The following is an 18,856-nucleotide window of genomic DNA, read 5'->3' as shown; positions in this document are numbered from 1 at the left end:
TCGACCACAACCGCAGCCGTTCACCGGCCCCCACGGGTGACGGACGCTGGAGCGCCCGTGGCGACACCACTTGGCTCTGGAGCGGGCGCATGCTTTCAAAATAGCCGCCGTGCAGTCCATGGCTAGCTGTCAGCAGGACTCTGATTGGTTCACAGTACTTCCATGTAGGGGGCAGAGTAAACTAAGTCAGCTGAAGTTGTGCTCTTCTCCCTCTCCATTAAATTTTGTTGGTGAAAATGTGATGACATCATGATCCCGTCTTCTTAACTTTGGTATCGAGCTCCTCCTTCTCCAGAGTACACAAAGGAGAGGGGGAGAAAAAGATGAAGGAGGTAGAAGTGAAGTGATAAGAAGAGGAAGAGACTCTCCGGAAAAAGAAAAAAAAACACCAGAGGTGCTCCGACTTTTCAGGCTGAGTGACTGCAGGACAATAAAACATGCAAATCCAGTGGTAACAGATGAACTTCTTTGTTACTCTTCAGAGGTGAAACAGCAATCTGCATACATGAGAAGTGCTCTAAAGTTGACTGCAACTCACACAAACCTGGAAAATGCATTTCCACTGGTTATTGTCCTTTGTAGCCAGAAAAATGAAAGTCTTTCTCATTCACAGGTAGAGTCCCAGAAAACAGAGTAACAACTAAAGCATCCAGTGCAAAAACAAGCAACAAAGCCCACAACAATCCTCTCACATACGGTACGCTCTTAGGTCAGAACACACAAAAAAGAACATTTCTAAGTGTGCAAAGCCTCTTTCTCCACCAGCAGAGCCTCCATATCTGGTCTGAAAGACGACCTCCCTCGTCCGACTGCACCGCAAATCAAAACCTCCCCTCCTCCAACCCAAAAAAAAAAAAACCCCCACACAGGAGAGAAACAGAAAGCCTGCAGGAGGAGCTGAACCGAGAGCGTAATCTGTTACATGTCGAGAAGCACGAGGAAAGTTTAGAAAAACAGTTCAGCCTTGTCTTTTCTAAAAGAAGAAAAACGCGCAGAGACAGAACAATTTCTGAAAAGCAGCAGAGCAAAGAAATGCTGCAATTAAAGTGAAACTCTTTCCAAGAACAGAGGAGAGTGCGACCACAAATCACAGTGAACATGGAAGACTGTAATCCACTTTAGACCAAGAAATGTGGAAAATGTATATGAACTAAAAAAAAAACTAGTTAGATTGAAACAAATATTATTTAAAATGTGATTTTATGAAAGAGTGCAGAAAAAAACGGGTTTAAATTTAAGACTTGAAGGAAAGATTTAGGCTGAAATTTGTGGAAGAAAGAAGAAAAAACACGAAAAGCTGGTTTAGGATTCTATAATGTCTCCAACTTTTACCTTTGACCTTTTTGTTGTTCACCTAGAAATAGTTTTAGTGCAACCTAAAACATTTAACAGGTTACATTAATACCTTATAGGTAACATATAGATGTACAGAAAAATGAAACTACTAGAGATAATGTATCTAAAACATTATCCACTCTTCTTAGAACTTTATTACACTATTTATTTTTTTATTTAGTTTTCTAAAAACATACAGAGTAAGAACCTTTTGTAAAGCCACAGTTTAAAACAGACAGAAACTAGCTTGTGAATTCAGCAGAGCATTTACAAGCTGTCCTCTGTAGTTGGTGGAGACCAAAAGCAGAGGTAAACCAGAAGCCCAAACTCGGATATCAGAGTTGCTTTTTACTGAAGATGTGGAGTGGGTCAAAGTCGGAGCTCTGACCCACTCCACGATCGTGGATCACGACAGCAAAGAGGACGGGGGAAGCCTCTGTGATGTCACCCACTGGACTGTGAGGTCCTGTTATAAAGGCTCGAGTCAAACATTTTTACCATGAGCATCTCTTTTGAAGCCAGATGTGATAATAGAAAAGTGGAGCTGACTGTGAAACAATAACCTCCTCTGATTGAATAGTCATTAGCAAATAAGCTTGGGCGATATGTTGTCAGTCCAACAACCGATGACAGGCGATATATTCGCGCAGGCACAGACATTTTGATGGGCGGAGCCATGTAATTGTGCATGGACTGATTTTCACGTTTAGAATTTATACGTTTTGTTTGTTGAGGGAATATTTTACCTTCTTTTCTTGTTTGTTTCAGTATTAATATAGCTACTTTTTGGATTATTCATTCATTTATTTCTTTGTTTGAGATTCGCCAAATCATACAAAAGACTTAACATTACGTCTGAGATTTTTTTTGTGCTAGCTGGAAGAGACATTTTGATTTTTAAATTACTTTTTGTTTAATTTGTATTTGTTGTTTGGTCGAGTGTGTAAGACAAACACTGGAACAGCCTGTAAACACGGTTATAGTAGAAAAAAGTTTCTCGTTGTTTTCCCTCCCACCATTGTTGTTGTTTTTTTATTTAAATAAAATGTTTTTGTGTTTTTTCTGAACACAGGCTTCTGCCTTTCATTCTTTCTGAGTTTGAGTAAATGAATCGCTGCATTTTGCGCACTCTGAGGAATGTGCATTTGTTCACAGCTGGAAGAGTGTGCCATTAAAACAGAGCCATTATTTTTTTGATTGACCGCTTCTCTTAGCTTCAATAAACAATATTAGCAAACTTACTCATGGGCAAATAAATAAATACACCGCTCTTGTGTAAACGATCGGCGAAAGGCTCGGCCTATCGTCAATAGTGGATATATTCATCCAATCGCCCAACCTTATTAGCAAATGACAATATGCTAAACAATCCTCCTTTCTGAGTCTATAAACTCATTAATAAAGAGTCTACCAGACACAGATAGAATTGTATCCAACACAAAGTGTTTTTCAGGTTGAAGTATCCCCCCGTGTTCATTAAAAAGAATTCAGATTTAAGCCACTTCAGTTTTGACTGAACTTTTCTGACCCCCGAACTACGTCCATCTTTTACACTGTTGGACTTATTAATAAATTTTTGCTAGTTAGTGCAAAATACCAGCATAAAATCTGATTATATGTTAATAATGTCTTTGCAGCTTATTTACACAGCATGTACATAGTTAATTACGAGAGGTTTAAACCTGTTATTCAAAGAAAGTTTATCAAATATTGTAAACTGAAAATAAGCTAAAAGCTAACCTTGCAGTTAAGCTCAGATATGATAAGCTCTAGTCAATCTTGAGCTAGAGTTAGCTTGTGTTTTTTGTTTTTTAATGACTGAACTTAACTGCAAAGGCTTTAATTATGGTGAACTATTATAGTATTATAATAATTCATCAGATTATAGTCTTTACTAAGCAAAATACAAGTCCCAAATTGTATTTTAGCAAAAAATATCCATTCACTGCTCTTAAAATGAAAGCTGCTAAAAGTTGGTGGCCAAAAGATTTAACTGCTGACAAAAATCTGCTTAAATTGGCTTAAATCTAGGACTCTCCACCATTTGACCCTAGAACTGAAGAAGCTTCTCGGATGAAAGGTGAAACATCTTCAAGCAACTTAAAGAAGTCCAGACGCTTTTCTTTCCAAGCTCCTTAGACTACTGTTGACAAAAAGTTCATCTGTGGCTTAAAAAAAGCATAACTGTGAGTTGAAATCTTAAGCAGGCATTAGCTCCTTTTTCTGGATTGAGTACATATCATTTATTTATTATTAAATTACTAAAAAACTAAATATTTGGCACAATAAAAAATGTTTTTGTACATAGCAACAACTTAATTTCCAATTAAATTACTTTTAGCTATTAAAAAAGCTAGCTTACACTTAATTACTGCTATAGCCCAAGCTATACTACATACCACAACATACTTTGCACACTGCATCTTTTTGAGGTCAGTACAGGCAACAGCTCTCTGTGTTGCTTGTTCCTGACACAACCTCAAAGGTATTTGTGTCTCTTCCCTGATCAAACTGTGGATTGTTCACATGTTAGGAAAATGTGTAAACTACTACACCATGTCAGCAACTAATGATGTGTAGAAGTCACGGAAAGGAGCAGGACAAAACAAAGGACAGGGATATGCCGGGGTGGTGAAAAAGAGTATAAGCACAGGGGAAAAAAACACAATGGGAAGAAAAAAAAGGGTTAAGAGAAATAAGCCAAATCTGAGATTGTCTATGTTTGTGTGTGTAGACGTGGTGCAATAACTAAAGAAGTCTCCCTTCTTTAGTGCCATACTCCTTTATGAACGGCAGAGAGATAAACTCCACATGGAAATGTTTAAGACAAGTGTGTCAAATCAGCCCCGAGGAGGAGGAAGAGGAGCAGCGGGAGAAGAGTTTAGGTGAGGAGAGGATTGGAGAGCATGGCAGGGGGCTGGGGTGTAATATTTCAGTGTTTTCTCTCTCACTCAGGCACAGTGGGACGATCAAATACAGGGTCAAAGGTCAACCCACCCCCATCTGCTACCATACGCTGTGTAACAGGTCACAGCCCTGTGTATGTGTGTGTGTGTGTGTGTGTTTGTGTGTCTGAGGGAGGAAGAAAACACATAGTGCGCAGATGACACAAACAGCAGTCTGCAGTTTTAACTGCCTTCGAGTGCCTTAATGAGGAACAGGCTTGTGTTACCATGGTTACAAGAAGATTTGCATAAATTGCGTGTATAGATTTCTTATGATATACATTCATTATGCACACGGAAGCAGTTTGAATCCTGTTGTTTCAGCATATTTCACACCAAACACGACGTTTTAAGCAGCAAAGCATTTGCAAAGATCAACTGATGAAACGACACAGACAGAAATGAATATGTTGTCAGTTGACAATGTTTCATCTTCACTGAAACGTTCGCTTAATGACAGAGCTTATCAGCTCAGACTGTTCCAGAAGGATTCCCCAGCTTACTGCCATTGTCTGTGTGCAGCTGGAGAGTTATGATTTAACTTTGCATTTACAGCCATACGGACTTTCCTGAAATCCTGACAATATGTTACACTAACTGGTTGTCCTCCTTCTCCTCCTGTTGGTAAACATTTGTGGGTTTCCACTGTATAAGTGTACTCACATGATAAACGTGAGTCGGCGCTTCAGAACAACAGCAGGTTTCTTGAATTTGCAAGGATGCATTTCATATGTATACATGTATATCCAACACGTTTATTACATTTCTCACACAAATGTATTTTAGTCTTGTACTTTTCATTTATTCGTGAAGGACTTTTTCTTCGAAGGAGTTGAGCTTCACCCTCTAGAAACGATGGCAATGCCCTCCATTTTGTTTTGCCTTACAAACATTACTCCCGGTATGGACTTCTAGAATTTGATGGTAAGTAAAAATGAACTACTAAAATACTAGTGAGAAAGAGCTGACATAGTGTTTTGGTTGGTTATTTTTTATATAGGCTCGCTTTACAGCAACAGGAAAAGCAAAGGCTAAGCTAACTGAAGTTAGCAAACATTAACTACTAGCTACGAAACGATGAAGTAATCGAATATAATGTGAGTTAAGATTTTTTAAAGTATTTTCCCTGTGTGTGGTTCACAAATACAACAACCCCCCAAAACTTACATCTTCGTCCTGTACTAAGTGGTGGCACCAGCAGTGCTGTAGCAGTTAAACAAGCTAACACAAGCTGGGGGATAAGATGGCATTTAGCGTTAGCCTGGTGAGTTAGTATCTAAAATCTACAAAATCACGGAGTGAGCGGCATTGTGAGCTATGAATTGAGACTATTTGTTGACATTTTGGTTATTTTAAATAACTAAAGGCATGAAGAATTGTCTGGTAGTTATTCTTGCCTTTAGTGCACCTATGAATGTAAACATACCTATCACTCAGTGTGTCTGTGCAGGTTCAGTCATCCAGGTCATGGATGGAGCTTGGAAAAAAGAAAAGCGACTAGATCTCAATCTGGGTCAACACACCTGAATCAAATGATTAGTCATTACCAGGCCTCTGGAGAACTTCAAGACATGTTTAGCCATTTAAATCAGCTGTGTTGGATCAAGGGCACATCTAAAACCTGCAGGACACCGGCCCTCGAGGCCTGGAGTTCGACGCCTATGATGTAAGCCAAGGTGTGAAAAAGGGTATGGGTCATTATCAGCAGAGGTTTCGAGTGAAACCATTGTGAGACCTTCCCTCACCAATCATGTGACCTATTGAGATCAATTGGCACAACTTTTTAAAGAAGTCCAGCTGCTTTTCTTTCCAAGTCCTTCGACTATCACTCAGTGACGTTGATACTGATAACATCATAAACATGTTCAGGAAGTATAAGTACAGCTCTGATGTAAGATTTAAGGGCAGATTTATAAATATTTGTATATCCTGCCAGTGTGTTCATATTGTCTTTGGGTTACAACATAAAAAAGTAGCTCTTGTACTTCCATTAAAAAGAACCAGGGCTGTGGCTCTGACAGTGGACACTTGGTTACTAATGAATGAAACACTGCAGGTATTAACCCTTTTTGATCTAAGTCGTTATCATTGATGAGTTTGCCCTAATCCTGTGCTTTCAGAACATGATGTTTCTGTTCTTTTCAAAAACTGTGCTCCCAGGTCTTGGCAGTCAAAAGACAAAATGTACAGGTTAGGATTAACTCCTAGCATTATTTAGACCTCATATGGTTAACATGAGTATCACATTAGTAAGGTAAAATAAAATCAAGGTATGTACATTGGATCAGAACAGGAAAAGAATTGGATCAGTGCATCTACGGGGAGAAGAAGCCACAAGAACAAAGAAAATCAAGGAAGGAGTGCAGTACAGTTTATATATTACATTTAAAGACAATTTCAAGTTTTGGTTTTAAAATATCACAGTTGCCATCACTACTGGTAGTTATTTCTGAGTCCTATGCAAAATCAACACTTGCTTTTGCATAGGACTCAACTCTGCTTTACTTTTTAAATATTCTTTTATCAGCCGTTTTAAATGCAAATAAAAATGTCAACAAATAATTACAATCATCTTCTGCAATTTATAAGATGCAGAAATATATACACAGATATTTTGACTAATATATTTGCACACATATTTCCAGCACTACTTGTTGTTTTTATAAGACCACATAAACGTCACACAATCAAATACTAAACATGAGTGATCGACCAACATACTGAGCTACACAGACAGCCCCAAAAGGTTGATTCTGTTCATCTGGACGTAACGTTTTCAGTGGGTGAAACCTTTCATTGAGCACGCACTGAGATAAATAGACAGTCCTACCAGGTCTCTTGCCCAGGCGAAGGTTAAGGAGAGGAGAGGAGGGGAGTGAACGAGTGAATCCTTCGATCATCCTGACTTCTGATGCCTCTGAGTCCGTGCTACCTATTGGAAAAGTGACAAAGAGCCACAGAGAGACACTGCTGCATGAAACAGTGGTGTACATAAGAAGAACTCATCTGTATGTGCCCAAACAAACAGCCACCCATGATCTGCGTGTTTTACAACAATATTAGATGAAAATATTTTGTGTAATATAGCATTAACATATCTATCTATTTACACATCCATGACATGGCTTCATTGAAACACACAGACTAGAGGCACGGGTGAAAAACACATATAATATGAATTTACTGACCACTGGTATTGTTCTTGCGACCTTTGCCGCCCAGTAGCATCTTCAGGCTGTTCCGGAACATGATTGCTCACGATGTCAGCAAACACACATACGCACACTTCCTGTCAACACTCCTACAGAGTTGGAGACAGAGAGAGAATGTGTTAGTAAACCATTAGAACTAATCACTTCCTTTTCCAGCTGACTCCTTATGTCCAGTCATGTTATGATCTGTATGTGTTCCTTAACAGAATCTCATTACTCTAACAGTTTAATCATCTGCAATGAATGTCATTTCCTTGTGTAAATGTCTCTGACCGAACTCAGTATACTGCTATAGTGCTATAACATGAATAGCAGCAGGTCCCCAGAGTATCTGAAAGGACACTTGTGTAGCTTGGGTGGCAGAAACAGAAAACAGGGAGGAGACGTGGCACTCCTGAATGCCTGAGAATCCTGAATAGAAATATATGGAAGAATTCTGTTGTTGTGCATTGCATCAGTGATAAGCACGGAGGACTAAGAAAAGTATAAGGAAATACATCTGTTATAGGATTATGTGCATTATATAGATTCTGTCAGGTAGAAGATGAATCAGATTTCCATTTATTCTGCCATTATAAAAAGGAGCATGACTTGTTTCTAGAAGAACTTTGGTGGCTTTTAACAGGAAGAAGGCTCATGGAGAACCACCCTCAGGGAGGGGCGGCTGTCTGCCGTGATCGGCTAGGGAAGAGTGCATGAAGACAGGACAAAGAAATGCTGTGGAAGAGAACCAGAGATTAATAATAACATGAGGTGTATAAACACATAGTGAGTGAAACACTCCGGCTACGTCCACAATAACACTTTTCGTTTGAAAACGCATCTTTTTCTCTCCGTTTTGGCCTCCCGTCCACACTGAGACGGCGTTTTGAAAACGCTCTCGAAAACGCATATATTTCAAAACGGAGCTGTCCCGTCGCAGTGTGGACACTCCAAAACGCAGACTTCCTAAAACGATGACACACTTTAGTCATGTGATGCAGTCATGTGACCAATTAAACAAAGATAGCGCAGTGCGTTATACAGCAGTTGTTTTGATTGCTCTCAATTTTGACAGCCCTAAAAAAGATTAATATCAGTTTGTACATGCTCGAGATAGCTTTCCTTCAAATTCTTTAATTCTCACTCGCTTTTGCGCATGCGCAGGACTGAAACGTAAGCGTTTTCGGCCGATTCAATGTGGATGTACAACTCTGTGAAAATGACTGAAAACGCTAGTGTGGACGCGGAGCGTTTTTTCAAATCTATCCGGGTTAGTGTGGTCGTAGCCTCAGTGCATCATGGGAATCCTCCAGCAGCCTAGACCTTGTGCAGCAAAGTAAGGGAGGATTTAGGCTCATCATTTTTTTGTCAGATGTGTTGATTCATCACAGCCAGTTGAAAACTCAGTGAAGCTAGCAAACGGGTCATGCCGCTGCAATGCTTTAATACATACCATAAATGGACTGTTACTTACACAGCCCCGTTCTTTTCTGTTTGATTACTCATTTTCTTACTACATGCCTCATTCACATACATTCATACTATCAATTTTAACTTAACCCCGTAAGACCCAACCCATCAAAAAACAGGCAGAAAATTCTGTTTTTTTGGAACTGAGATGTTTAATAACCCTTATAACAAAATCCACAATTTTTTTGCTATATCATGTTGTTTATGGTATATTTTTATTATATATTTATTAGTGCTGTCAGCGTTAATGCATTAATGCAGTCATCACGATTAATGCAATTAAAATTTTTAATGGACTCAACCCATCTGGAGCGCAGAATGGACACACGTTGGACAAACTGCCCGAAATGCGTTAACAGAGTCATTGTAGGGATTTTGAGTCAGTCTGCGCTCCAGATGGGTTAACTGTTAATCGCGTTAGTCGTGATGATGGCATCAACGCGTTTAAGCTGCATTAACGTGTGGACACTGAGTAACCCCTTACATGAATTGATCTGCGTTAACTCGTTAACGCGAATTAGCCTGTTTTAACGCGTTAATGCAGATCAGCCTGCGTTAACCCGTTAACGCTGACAGCACTAATATTTATTATATATTTTTTGTATGGCATTTGATACATTGGGCATTTTTGGCAACTTTTTATTAACAACAATGTTAATTTTAGACAAAAAAAGAGTTTTGTCCATAACATTTTGAAATTATGGCAAGTATTGATCATGTTCATGAGATAGAGGTCTCAGAAACTCATGCAGGAAATATGATACAAATGGCATTATAGGGTTAACATTCACACGTTCCCCTGGAGCATTCACAGACCAATGGATACATCAGGGGCAACTTGGGGTTCAGCATCTCGCCTAAAGATACTTAAATATACAAACCAAAGGAGCTGTATGCTCTACCTCCTGACCCACAGCTAAACATATATGAGCTCAGAACTTCATTCTAATCAGTTATTTGCTCATAATGGGGTCTAAACACGTGCTGAAATAACCAGAAGTAAGTTACAGACCGACTACCATGGCCCCAATTAGCTAGTGTTATAGCAATAAGCTCATCAACCCACTTTTGGTGTTAGCAGAGGGTTGTGTGTGGTGCACCCTCTATGAATCTTTATGACCACTGTCTACGACTGTAGCAGCGGACTAAAATCCTTTTTCTACTCCCCAGCCTCCAAGTTTTAGTTGGGAATTCAGTCTTTTCAGAGCACATTTCCAAAGCTGAACAAGGACCACTGTCAGCAGCTGCAGTCCAAGATGGTGGAGATGGAGTCTATCCATGGAAAACTAAAAAGCAGTATTACATTTAAGAGTTGATTCTACACAGAATCACACATCACACAATATTTCCCTTCTTTGCTCTTTTGCTTTACTACAGTGTGACTTTTGAACACACCCATACTGCTGCCTGGCAATGCTGTTGCTAGGCAACCATCTGCGGTTGCTAAGCAATCCCCTAATGATAATTCATATTGATGTAACCCTTTTTGCCTGGTGGTGTATGCTTCCCTGGTTTATCTGTGCCATATGAAGGCCACAGAACTTCAGATGTGGGTCACTGTGTCAGTGTGAGGTTATTCACTTTGAGCAAATAAGCAACTCCATGAGACTTTACACAACTTTAACTTAACGTGAAAGACACTCAGGACAAATATGTAAAACTATTCAATTGAAAGATAGTTTGATTTAAAAACAGATTTCTGACATATATCCTAAAACTGAACATGGCAAATGCACATCTTTAACCTTGTGACATCTAAGCTGTCAAACCCTAACCGACCTCAGGCAATCTAATGAATACCTCATTTGTGTTTTATTAAACTGTTCTCCTAAGTCAGCAGGAAAAAAAATTATTTATTCATTTTAATTATATTTTTCCAAAATATAGGGATAGGTTAGGGTTACCACCTACTTCTTAGATCTCAGAGAGGTAAGAAGATAAAGAAGATGTACTCTACATTTCAAGGGCACTGATTTGATTACATGGTATGGGTACCTGACATCTGGGAACAAAAGATGTGTTTTAGTGTTGACTTCAGGTTAGGGGTTAGCCATGTGGTAGCTAATACGCACTGCATTAGTTTTGTTGTGTGCCAGCTGTGACTTCATCAGACGACACAGTCTTGTTGCACTATCAATGTGGGGGGAAGCTGGAATCCCTTCGGTCTTCTCCTGAATGACATTGTCGCCACTCTGAAAAAACTCTGAAAAAACTCAACTTTTCAAGCTGCTGCTGTTTTTCTCTCTGTATAATCTGGGAATCTCTGAGCCCTTATACTGATATATCATTAATGGTAAATACAGGCGCAATTGTACATGCACATCTTTAACCTGACCACACTGGCCATGCTGGTTTCACAAATTGAGAGTATCCAAGGCAAAATGACAGATAGCTCATGCCTCGTGCCTTTTCTCTCTCTCCCTGTGTTCTGAACTCTGCTGGTGCTCCCTTTCCTGTTCCAGCCCACTTTTCTTCCAATCAGGACTCGATCTACACACAGCGTGATCCACGTTGAGCTACATACTGTTCGGTTTTTAGGCAAATACCTCTGCAAACAGAAACAAATGCGGTACTATGAATAAGTGGAGTGGAGGAAAGTAAATGTACTTCCTTGTAAAAAATTTAAATAGTTTGTGATGTCAGTTAGAGGGATTATTTTCTTTGTTCCCTGATTTCCAAGATGTGGGAGAATAATGCAAATAAAAACAAAAGGTATATTTCCTGATAGCATAGAGTTAGGGTTACAGTTAGGGAACCCAATGATGACTTAGACCTGACAGGGTTAACTCAGTCAGTTCTAACAGTATTGCTACATAACAAAACCAAATTGTATCTTGTGTGAGAGAGCCTACATGACTGTACAAGAGGGACGTTTAAATAACACAGGAAGCCCGAGTCGCAGTGGCATTGCTTCCTCGCTGTTTTACTAAGAAAATGTCTCTGCTTCAGGATTTACATTCTGAAAAAAATCCATGTACAACATGCACTGAATAGTCTTAGGACTGGCACTGACACCACACCAGGGGTTTACAGTTTAAACAGTTTAAGGAACCACTGACCTCTGGCCCCCTCTGTTGACCATTGCTGATAACAGCAGCATAGTTATAGTTCCCACTGGGAAACGGATGTTTTCACAGCACAGCAATTTAATAACTGTACTCTCATTCAGCTTTATTAAACTACCAGTGTGAGTCATGTCAGCAACAGTGCATATTAATTAGGACTTTACACACACACTAATTTCTGTCATGTTACTGCTGGCTTATTCCAGTTCGAAATATGACATACGGCATATGGTTTCTATATGATTTCAACATTATCATGTTTTCTTTTTACTGCATATGTCTGACAACCATAAGAAGATTGGCAGGAATATTTTAATCACAAGAAGATCACAAGCAACACTGCTACTTAGACACTGTGTGGAGCCATATGCCCCTTTAGTTCCATTATATTCATAGTAAGCCAGATACCTAGATAGCTAACATCTCCAAAGCTGAGATTAGGCTTTGGAGACAGGACTACAGACTGGAGGTAAAATAGATAAATTTGAAGTTTGATTTTTGGTTGAACGTTATGTCACAATATGTGAGCATAACATTAGCAAAGAAATCTAGATGTCTGATAAGGTGAATAGTGTTACGAAAATAAAAGCTGTGTCACTGTCTCACCAGGATGATTTACTTTAGTGTGCTGTACAACACCAAAACTACCAAGTGATCAGAAGAATAGTCATCTGTAACAATTCTGATTTTCTTCCATTAACATTTTTTTCTGCTTTTACCGACCCTAGGTTACAGTAAAGTAAACCAACTGCATTCGTAGTGTCACAGGTGTGCTACTCAAATATAAAGCTTAACGAAAAAGAGCATCACTGTTTTTCAGTTCTTTTTGTCCAGTTCTTTTTGTTGGGGTGACTGTGACTAAGGCAACCAAGACATTTTCCCAGCTCTTTTAATATGTTTTGCTATTATCTTACATAAGTTTAAAAAAAGAAACTGGAATGTGAGCAGCCAAAAGGCCTTTATTTATTTATTTATATAAAGTTTACACCAGAAGTAAACCTTAGGTTTAAACTGCACAATCTTTAACAGACACATTATTTAATAATGGAAATGTAGGCTTCCTGCAATTATGAGGTGGGGTCCACATGACAAGCAAATTTAATTCAAATGACTCAGCACTACCTGTTTCCTGATATAATCTAAAATGATCCAATGCTGGGAGACTTCGCTACATCAACAATTTAAAGTTAAAATTTCAAATATATTTTTCTGCTTTTAACAGTCCTACATTAACCCTGTTAGGATTAAATCACCATAGGTAATGAGTAGGGGTGCAACGATACTCGTATCGATATTGAACCGTTCGATACAGTGCTTTCGGTTCGGTAGGCATGTGTATCGAACAATACAAAATTTTTTATTTATTTTATCAACTTTTCTTCTGACGATGCTGTCTGTGTTGAGAGCTCAGTGGATCTGCGTTCGACTACTCCGCCTAGGCTGCACTGTCGAGCACAGATCCACTGAGCGCAGCGCAAGCTAGCAAGACAGAAGCTTAGCTCGTTGCAACATGGCAAATTGAACCTCCCCCACCCTCATTCAGATCTGGCCTTTGGAACTGTTTTGGTCTTCATGTGAAGTATGACCCTGAAGGTAAGCGCATCATGGACAAAAGTAAAACAGTATGTCGGATGTGCCACGCAATGCTCAATTACATGGGTGGGAACTAGTGCTTAGCGCAGTTTGCTCGTTAACGTGTTGACGCCGTCCAGCCCCACGCACGGGGCGATCCGCCGTAGCTCGTTAACGGAGATTTGCCGTGTTGTGGCGTTAACGTCATTTCAACGAGATTAACGCTGACAGCACTAGTGGGAACACAACGAATATGACTGCACATTTACTCCGACATCATCCTAGTGCAAAGACAAGTGGAAGCAGACAAAAACAACAAGCACGCATGCTACAGACTTTACCCGAGTCATTTAGACAGCCGTTAGCACATGATTCTCCTTATGGGGACCTGATATGTTTAATATGCTGCTGAGAATATACCCCAGAAGAAGCGTATAGTATAGCTTTTATTTTGGAAAGAGCCATTTCTCTGTAATAAACTCTCTTTTCCAAAGATGAGTGATTTCTCCATGAGATATTTATGTTTTTATTACTTTGTCGTTTCAGCAACATTAAATTTAAAAACTGTACTTTTGAGTTAAAATATATATTTATAATTTTAATAAATGACAAATTAAAAAAGCATGAACATTTTTTGTATCGAAAAAATATCGAACCGTGACACCAAAGTATCGAACCGAACCCAACCGTGAATTTTGTGTATCGTTGCACCCCTAGTAATGAGCTACATTAAACTTATACAATCAGAAATAATCATTCTAACTGACACACATCATAAAGTATTTATAGTGGATCCAAAAAATAATTTTTCCCTCAAAATTAGGGGTTAGGGTTATCAAAACATTCAGACCAGTTACAGTGATTAGCAAACACTGATTGGCTACAACTGCCCGTGTGAACAAACCTGTCAACCAAAGCAGCCACATGCTGTAAGCAAAGCAGTAAAAATGCTTCTGAATGCCATAAAATTGGGCTTTTTTTAAACTTCTGTGCTGACAAATAAAGATATGTTAAAAAAATATAGGTAGTCATAATAAATACTGACTTTCAAGCTTGTTTGTGCTGTACAAACTCTGTTTTTGTTTCAATAAATCGCTGTGCCTATTTCCCAGCTCAGTCTTTATTAACTGTGTTATACTTTAAGGTATAAAAGGCACAAGTAGTCAGCTAAGCGGGCACCCTTATGCCTTTCCTGATGACTGTAACTCACATTCATCACAGAGAGAATTTGATTCATCACTGAAGACTGCCCGCCCTTTCCTCACCATCCAGGACTCACAAAGCTGCATCACATTGTGAAGCTGCTGAAGTAAAATCTTTTTGGACATATTTACAGTCTTAGTGAGTTTGTACTTATTAACTACAGACATTCAAAAATACCACAGCGGTCTTTGCATGCCCTATATCATTTCAACAACAAACACTGTCGTGATGGAAGAAAAAAACTTTATGAAATATGTGCACACATATATGTATGACACATTTCCATCCAGTCTTGTGCTGCCAGTTTGAGTCTGAGCAGCTCTTTCTCCATCTGCAGTTTTTATTTCCACTTTTTTCTTCTTTTCTTTTACTGTTAGTCTCATATTCCATGGTTTCGATTTCTGTTTTTCCTGCAAAGACACACACACACACACACACACACACACACACACACACACACACACACACACACACACACACACACACACACGCATGCATAAAGGTACATGATGGATGAGGAAACCACTCAGCATATCATCATTACTGTGAGGAGAATGTGGCTCTATGCTGTCCAAGCCTCTTCCTCTTTTCCTCTCCCTTTGTGTTTGACTACGTTTCCTCTTGGGAACACTCTTTTTTGTGTGCATGTGTTTAGTGTGTGTATGTTTAGTGTGTGTTTTTGTGTGCCCAAGGGAGAGTGGATCAGGTGCTACTACCAGGTGCACAACGAGCAAGAGAGAGAGCGAGGTGACTCCACAAGGACGAACCTTTCTTCAGTGAGTGTGTGAGGAGCATGTGTGTGCAGTCAGATAAGCCACTGCTGTCAGTAAATAACACTTTCGAATGTTTAATTTCATTCTGAAGAAAAGCATAGTGCTGAAATTAATTTAGCATAACATTCATTCCCAGTGCAACCTCTCTTGGCAGCAGATATTTCAAAACCTGAGCAAATAAACCCCATGGCTATCTGTGAGGGGAGTTTAGGAATAAGCCTAATCCATGTCTGAGAAAGAATCCCACAAAGAGCTTCTAGCTGCAGCAGCTAGAGGACTACTGGCTCTTTAGATATGATGCACACACAGCAGTGACTAGCTCAGCCTTGCATGGGTGTGTAATGTGTGTCAGTGTGCTAATCCTTGATGGGAAGTAAGCTGGAGTGACGGGACTGAGTCTAAAAAATAAAAACCCACAGACACCCCCCCAATCCACACACGCGCATGACTGAACTGCAGCACATATATTAATATGACAGTGCATGTGTCTGGGAAATGAGAGATGTTGGCCTTCTTATGTAAATGCACTGAAGACAAATTAGACAATGGAAAATAGACCAAGAGTCCTTTGTGTCTGCCTGAGATGGAAAAATGAGAAGGCAAGCAATAACAAACATAAAAATGTTCACGTACACAAATGAAACAAAAGGAGAAGACAGGGGTTTGATGAGAAAAATGTTTTTGTATTTACCACATAAGAAAGGTCACCAGGATTGTAGTAAAAGCATTTTAGATCCGTTTTTTTAAGCTTGGTCTCACTTTTGTTTATCAAATTGCCAAAAATGAGAGAAAAATACACAAACTTCTGTCTAGTGAGTTAACATAAACTTTGTCTACTTACACGCATGGTTAGTTACACAAGGAGGCTGTGGAGCCTGTGTTTTGTACTTCTATCAAACTGAAACAACGGTAAACCAGTGCATTGATTCAGAGACAATCATAAAGCAACAGTAACTATTATTTTGGCCACCTGGGTAAACAGAATGAGCTGTAAAAATGCTTTTATAGCCAACGTGCCGGCCTAGCTCGTTGTCAGGCAAATGTTAACTATTATGCATTAGGTCTAGCTCATCTAAGTCCCTGTTAGCAGATGATTTAATAATTGAATAAGTGACAGAATCAACACCAGCAAGCTACACTATCAGAATTCTTGGAACATGGGCCATGAAGCAGGAGCGGTGGCAGGGATCTTTCACTGCAGCCTGTGAAAGCTAGAAGATGTAGACCCAGATTTGTTAGCTTGAGACTTCCCCCCTTAAAACACAACTGTTAGCTTGTTACTGTTACTAAAAGCTCTCTTTGAAGCTAGAACATCTGACTATTTGTCACTGATTGAGGAAAACAGAAACAACCCCAGGTTTGAGCAAAGCATTTCTTTAACTTTAACTTATAATCACTTCATGAATTTATTTACAAATAAAATTTTATCAATTACAAAAAATTAATAATTATTAACTATAGCAACCTTACTATCAGGTCCAGTCAAGATGACTAAAAGAGAGCTTTCAGTCAGCAAGATGTATGTAAGTTAAATTCACAGGATTTATGTAGGTAAGATTGTGTTAGGGTTATTAATGGCTGCCCTCAGCCGCCTTTGTCTAAAACTACACAGTCTCTCTCACGCAGGTCTCCTGAGGCAGGCGAGTCGGCTGCTGTTTCGGCCTCTCTTCAATCTTAGTCTCCACTCGCAGACATCCCACGGTGGAAGCAGACCAGAAGGTAAAGCCAGTTGTAATTATAAGATGGGCTTTATGTAAACTCTCTCTTTTTTACACTTTTTCATTCAAATTATTCTTAAAGTTTAAATAAAAAATGTATATGAAAAGAGATATTTTTAACTTATAACTGATAACAGCAAGATAATTGTTAGTTTCATGAATAATTATGATTAATAATACTGACCACAATGATCCTAATTATGATTTCTACTTTAATCAAGCAACCTTAGGACAAGTTATGTTTTTTTTCTTATTTCCAGTCACAGTGTTCCTGTGGTGGATCCTCTTATCAAACAATTGAAGTGTGTCTCAGCTGCAAGATGAAGCATCATATTTAAACTGCTGTAAACAGTTTCTTCTTCTTCTTTCGACTCTGTATGATGTCATAAGAAGAGAGTATCTCAGCTCTTTTGCCAAGGGACAGCCAATCAGCAGAAAGTTCTCTTAAACAGTGAGAAGCTGAAATATCTTGTTTCAGACAGTGAACGAACTGAGAAGCTCCATCAAGGCCCGATATGAACTAAAGAAGGATTATTTTAAACTATAAATTATGCAAAGCTAGTCTAGTAAAGTCCAAGAATAAAAATTATGGGGTTGAATGTGATAAACCGCCCCATTTCAGCCCAACATTCACTAGTTGTGTTCTTTAGCTGCCATAGGGACTACGTTTTTCTCCCCCAAAAGTTAGCCACTAACATTTTGTGGTTGCTGAGTAAGTTTTGACAGATTTTTTTTCTGTGAAAAACATCCAGTGGTGGTGCTTGAGAAACAACACTTATGTGAGTGGAAAGCTTAAGCTAACCATTAATATAATTTTTTTTAATGTAACAACACAGGAATTCACAATTTAATGCAAGCATTCATTTTGAAGAGAGATCATTCATTATGTCAGGAAGTTGTTCAAGAAACATGCTGCAGTATCCAGCAACCTTTGAAATTTTGTGTTGAAGCAGAGACTGAACAACGAAACAATGTTGCTGCTGTCCGAATGTGTACAGTCTGCACTCTACATTACCACAAACACACCAGAAAACATGCAGAACTGAGGAGACATGTGGGAAACGAGGAATCTGATGTGAGTCACTCTGATCAGACGGAGGCCAGTAAACGTGACTCAGTGCTGACGTGGTGAGAAGCTCATTCATGTGAGTGCCAAAGCCACAGATAAGCGTGCTGTTTGCATGTCTCTCTCTCTTTCACACAAACGCACCATCTGTCGTCAGTTCCTCCTCCATCTGACTTCCTCGAACTTTTAGTGAGTGTGTCACAAAAACAGAGTTCTCTCCAGATTTAACTGTAGCACAAAATATACATAATAGTGAAGCCGGCTGAGCTGCAGAAACTCAGCTCATATATGCACTCACCAAACACTTTAGTAGGTACACTCTGCTAGTACGCTTTTGCCTTTAAAACTCCCTGAATTCTTCATGGTGTAGATTCAACAAGATATTGGAAACATTCCTCAGAGATTTTGGTCCATGTTGACATGTCATGCAGATGCTGCAGATTTGTCAGCATGCACGCCCATGATGCCAATCTCCCACCACCACCACAACATACCAAAGGTGCTCTATTGGATGT

General features: G+C 39.3%; 1 protein-coding gene across 3 annotated transcripts in view; it reads right to left on the bottom strand.

Moving 5' to 3' along the window:
* tanc2a (tetratricopeptide repeat, ankyrin repeat and coiled-coil containing 2a) overlaps window positions 1-18,856 on the bottom strand; it is a 52,620-nt gene that overhangs the window by 24,059 nt on the left and 9,705 nt on the right. For 2 of the 3 annotated variants that reach the window (XM_063471170.1, XM_063471171.1), the window contains exons 2-3: window positions 7,469-7,581; window positions 7,111-7,212 (exon numbers count right to left, since the gene is read on the bottom strand). In XM_063471170.1, the coding sequence (XP_063327240.1) occupies window positions 7,111-7,212; window positions 7,469-7,529 (163 nt within the window). In that variant the 5' untranslated portion in view covers window positions 7,530-7,581. Of the gene's footprint in view, window positions 1-5,706; window positions 5,743-7,110; window positions 7,213-7,468; window positions 7,582-18,856 lie in introns of those variants that run through there. The other variant, XM_063471172.1, reaches the window with a different exon arrangement.

The sequence above is a fragment of the Pelmatolapia mariae genome, linkage group LG4 (genome assembly GCF_036321145.2).
Source record: "Pelmatolapia mariae isolate MD_Pm_ZW linkage group LG4, Pm_UMD_F_2, whole genome shotgun sequence".
Classification (NCBI taxonomy): domain Eukaryota; kingdom Metazoa; phylum Chordata; class Actinopteri; order Cichliformes; family Cichlidae; genus Pelmatolapia; species Pelmatolapia mariae.
Note: the sequence above shows the minus strand (reverse complement) of the source record. Positions and strands in the feature narration are given on the sequence as shown.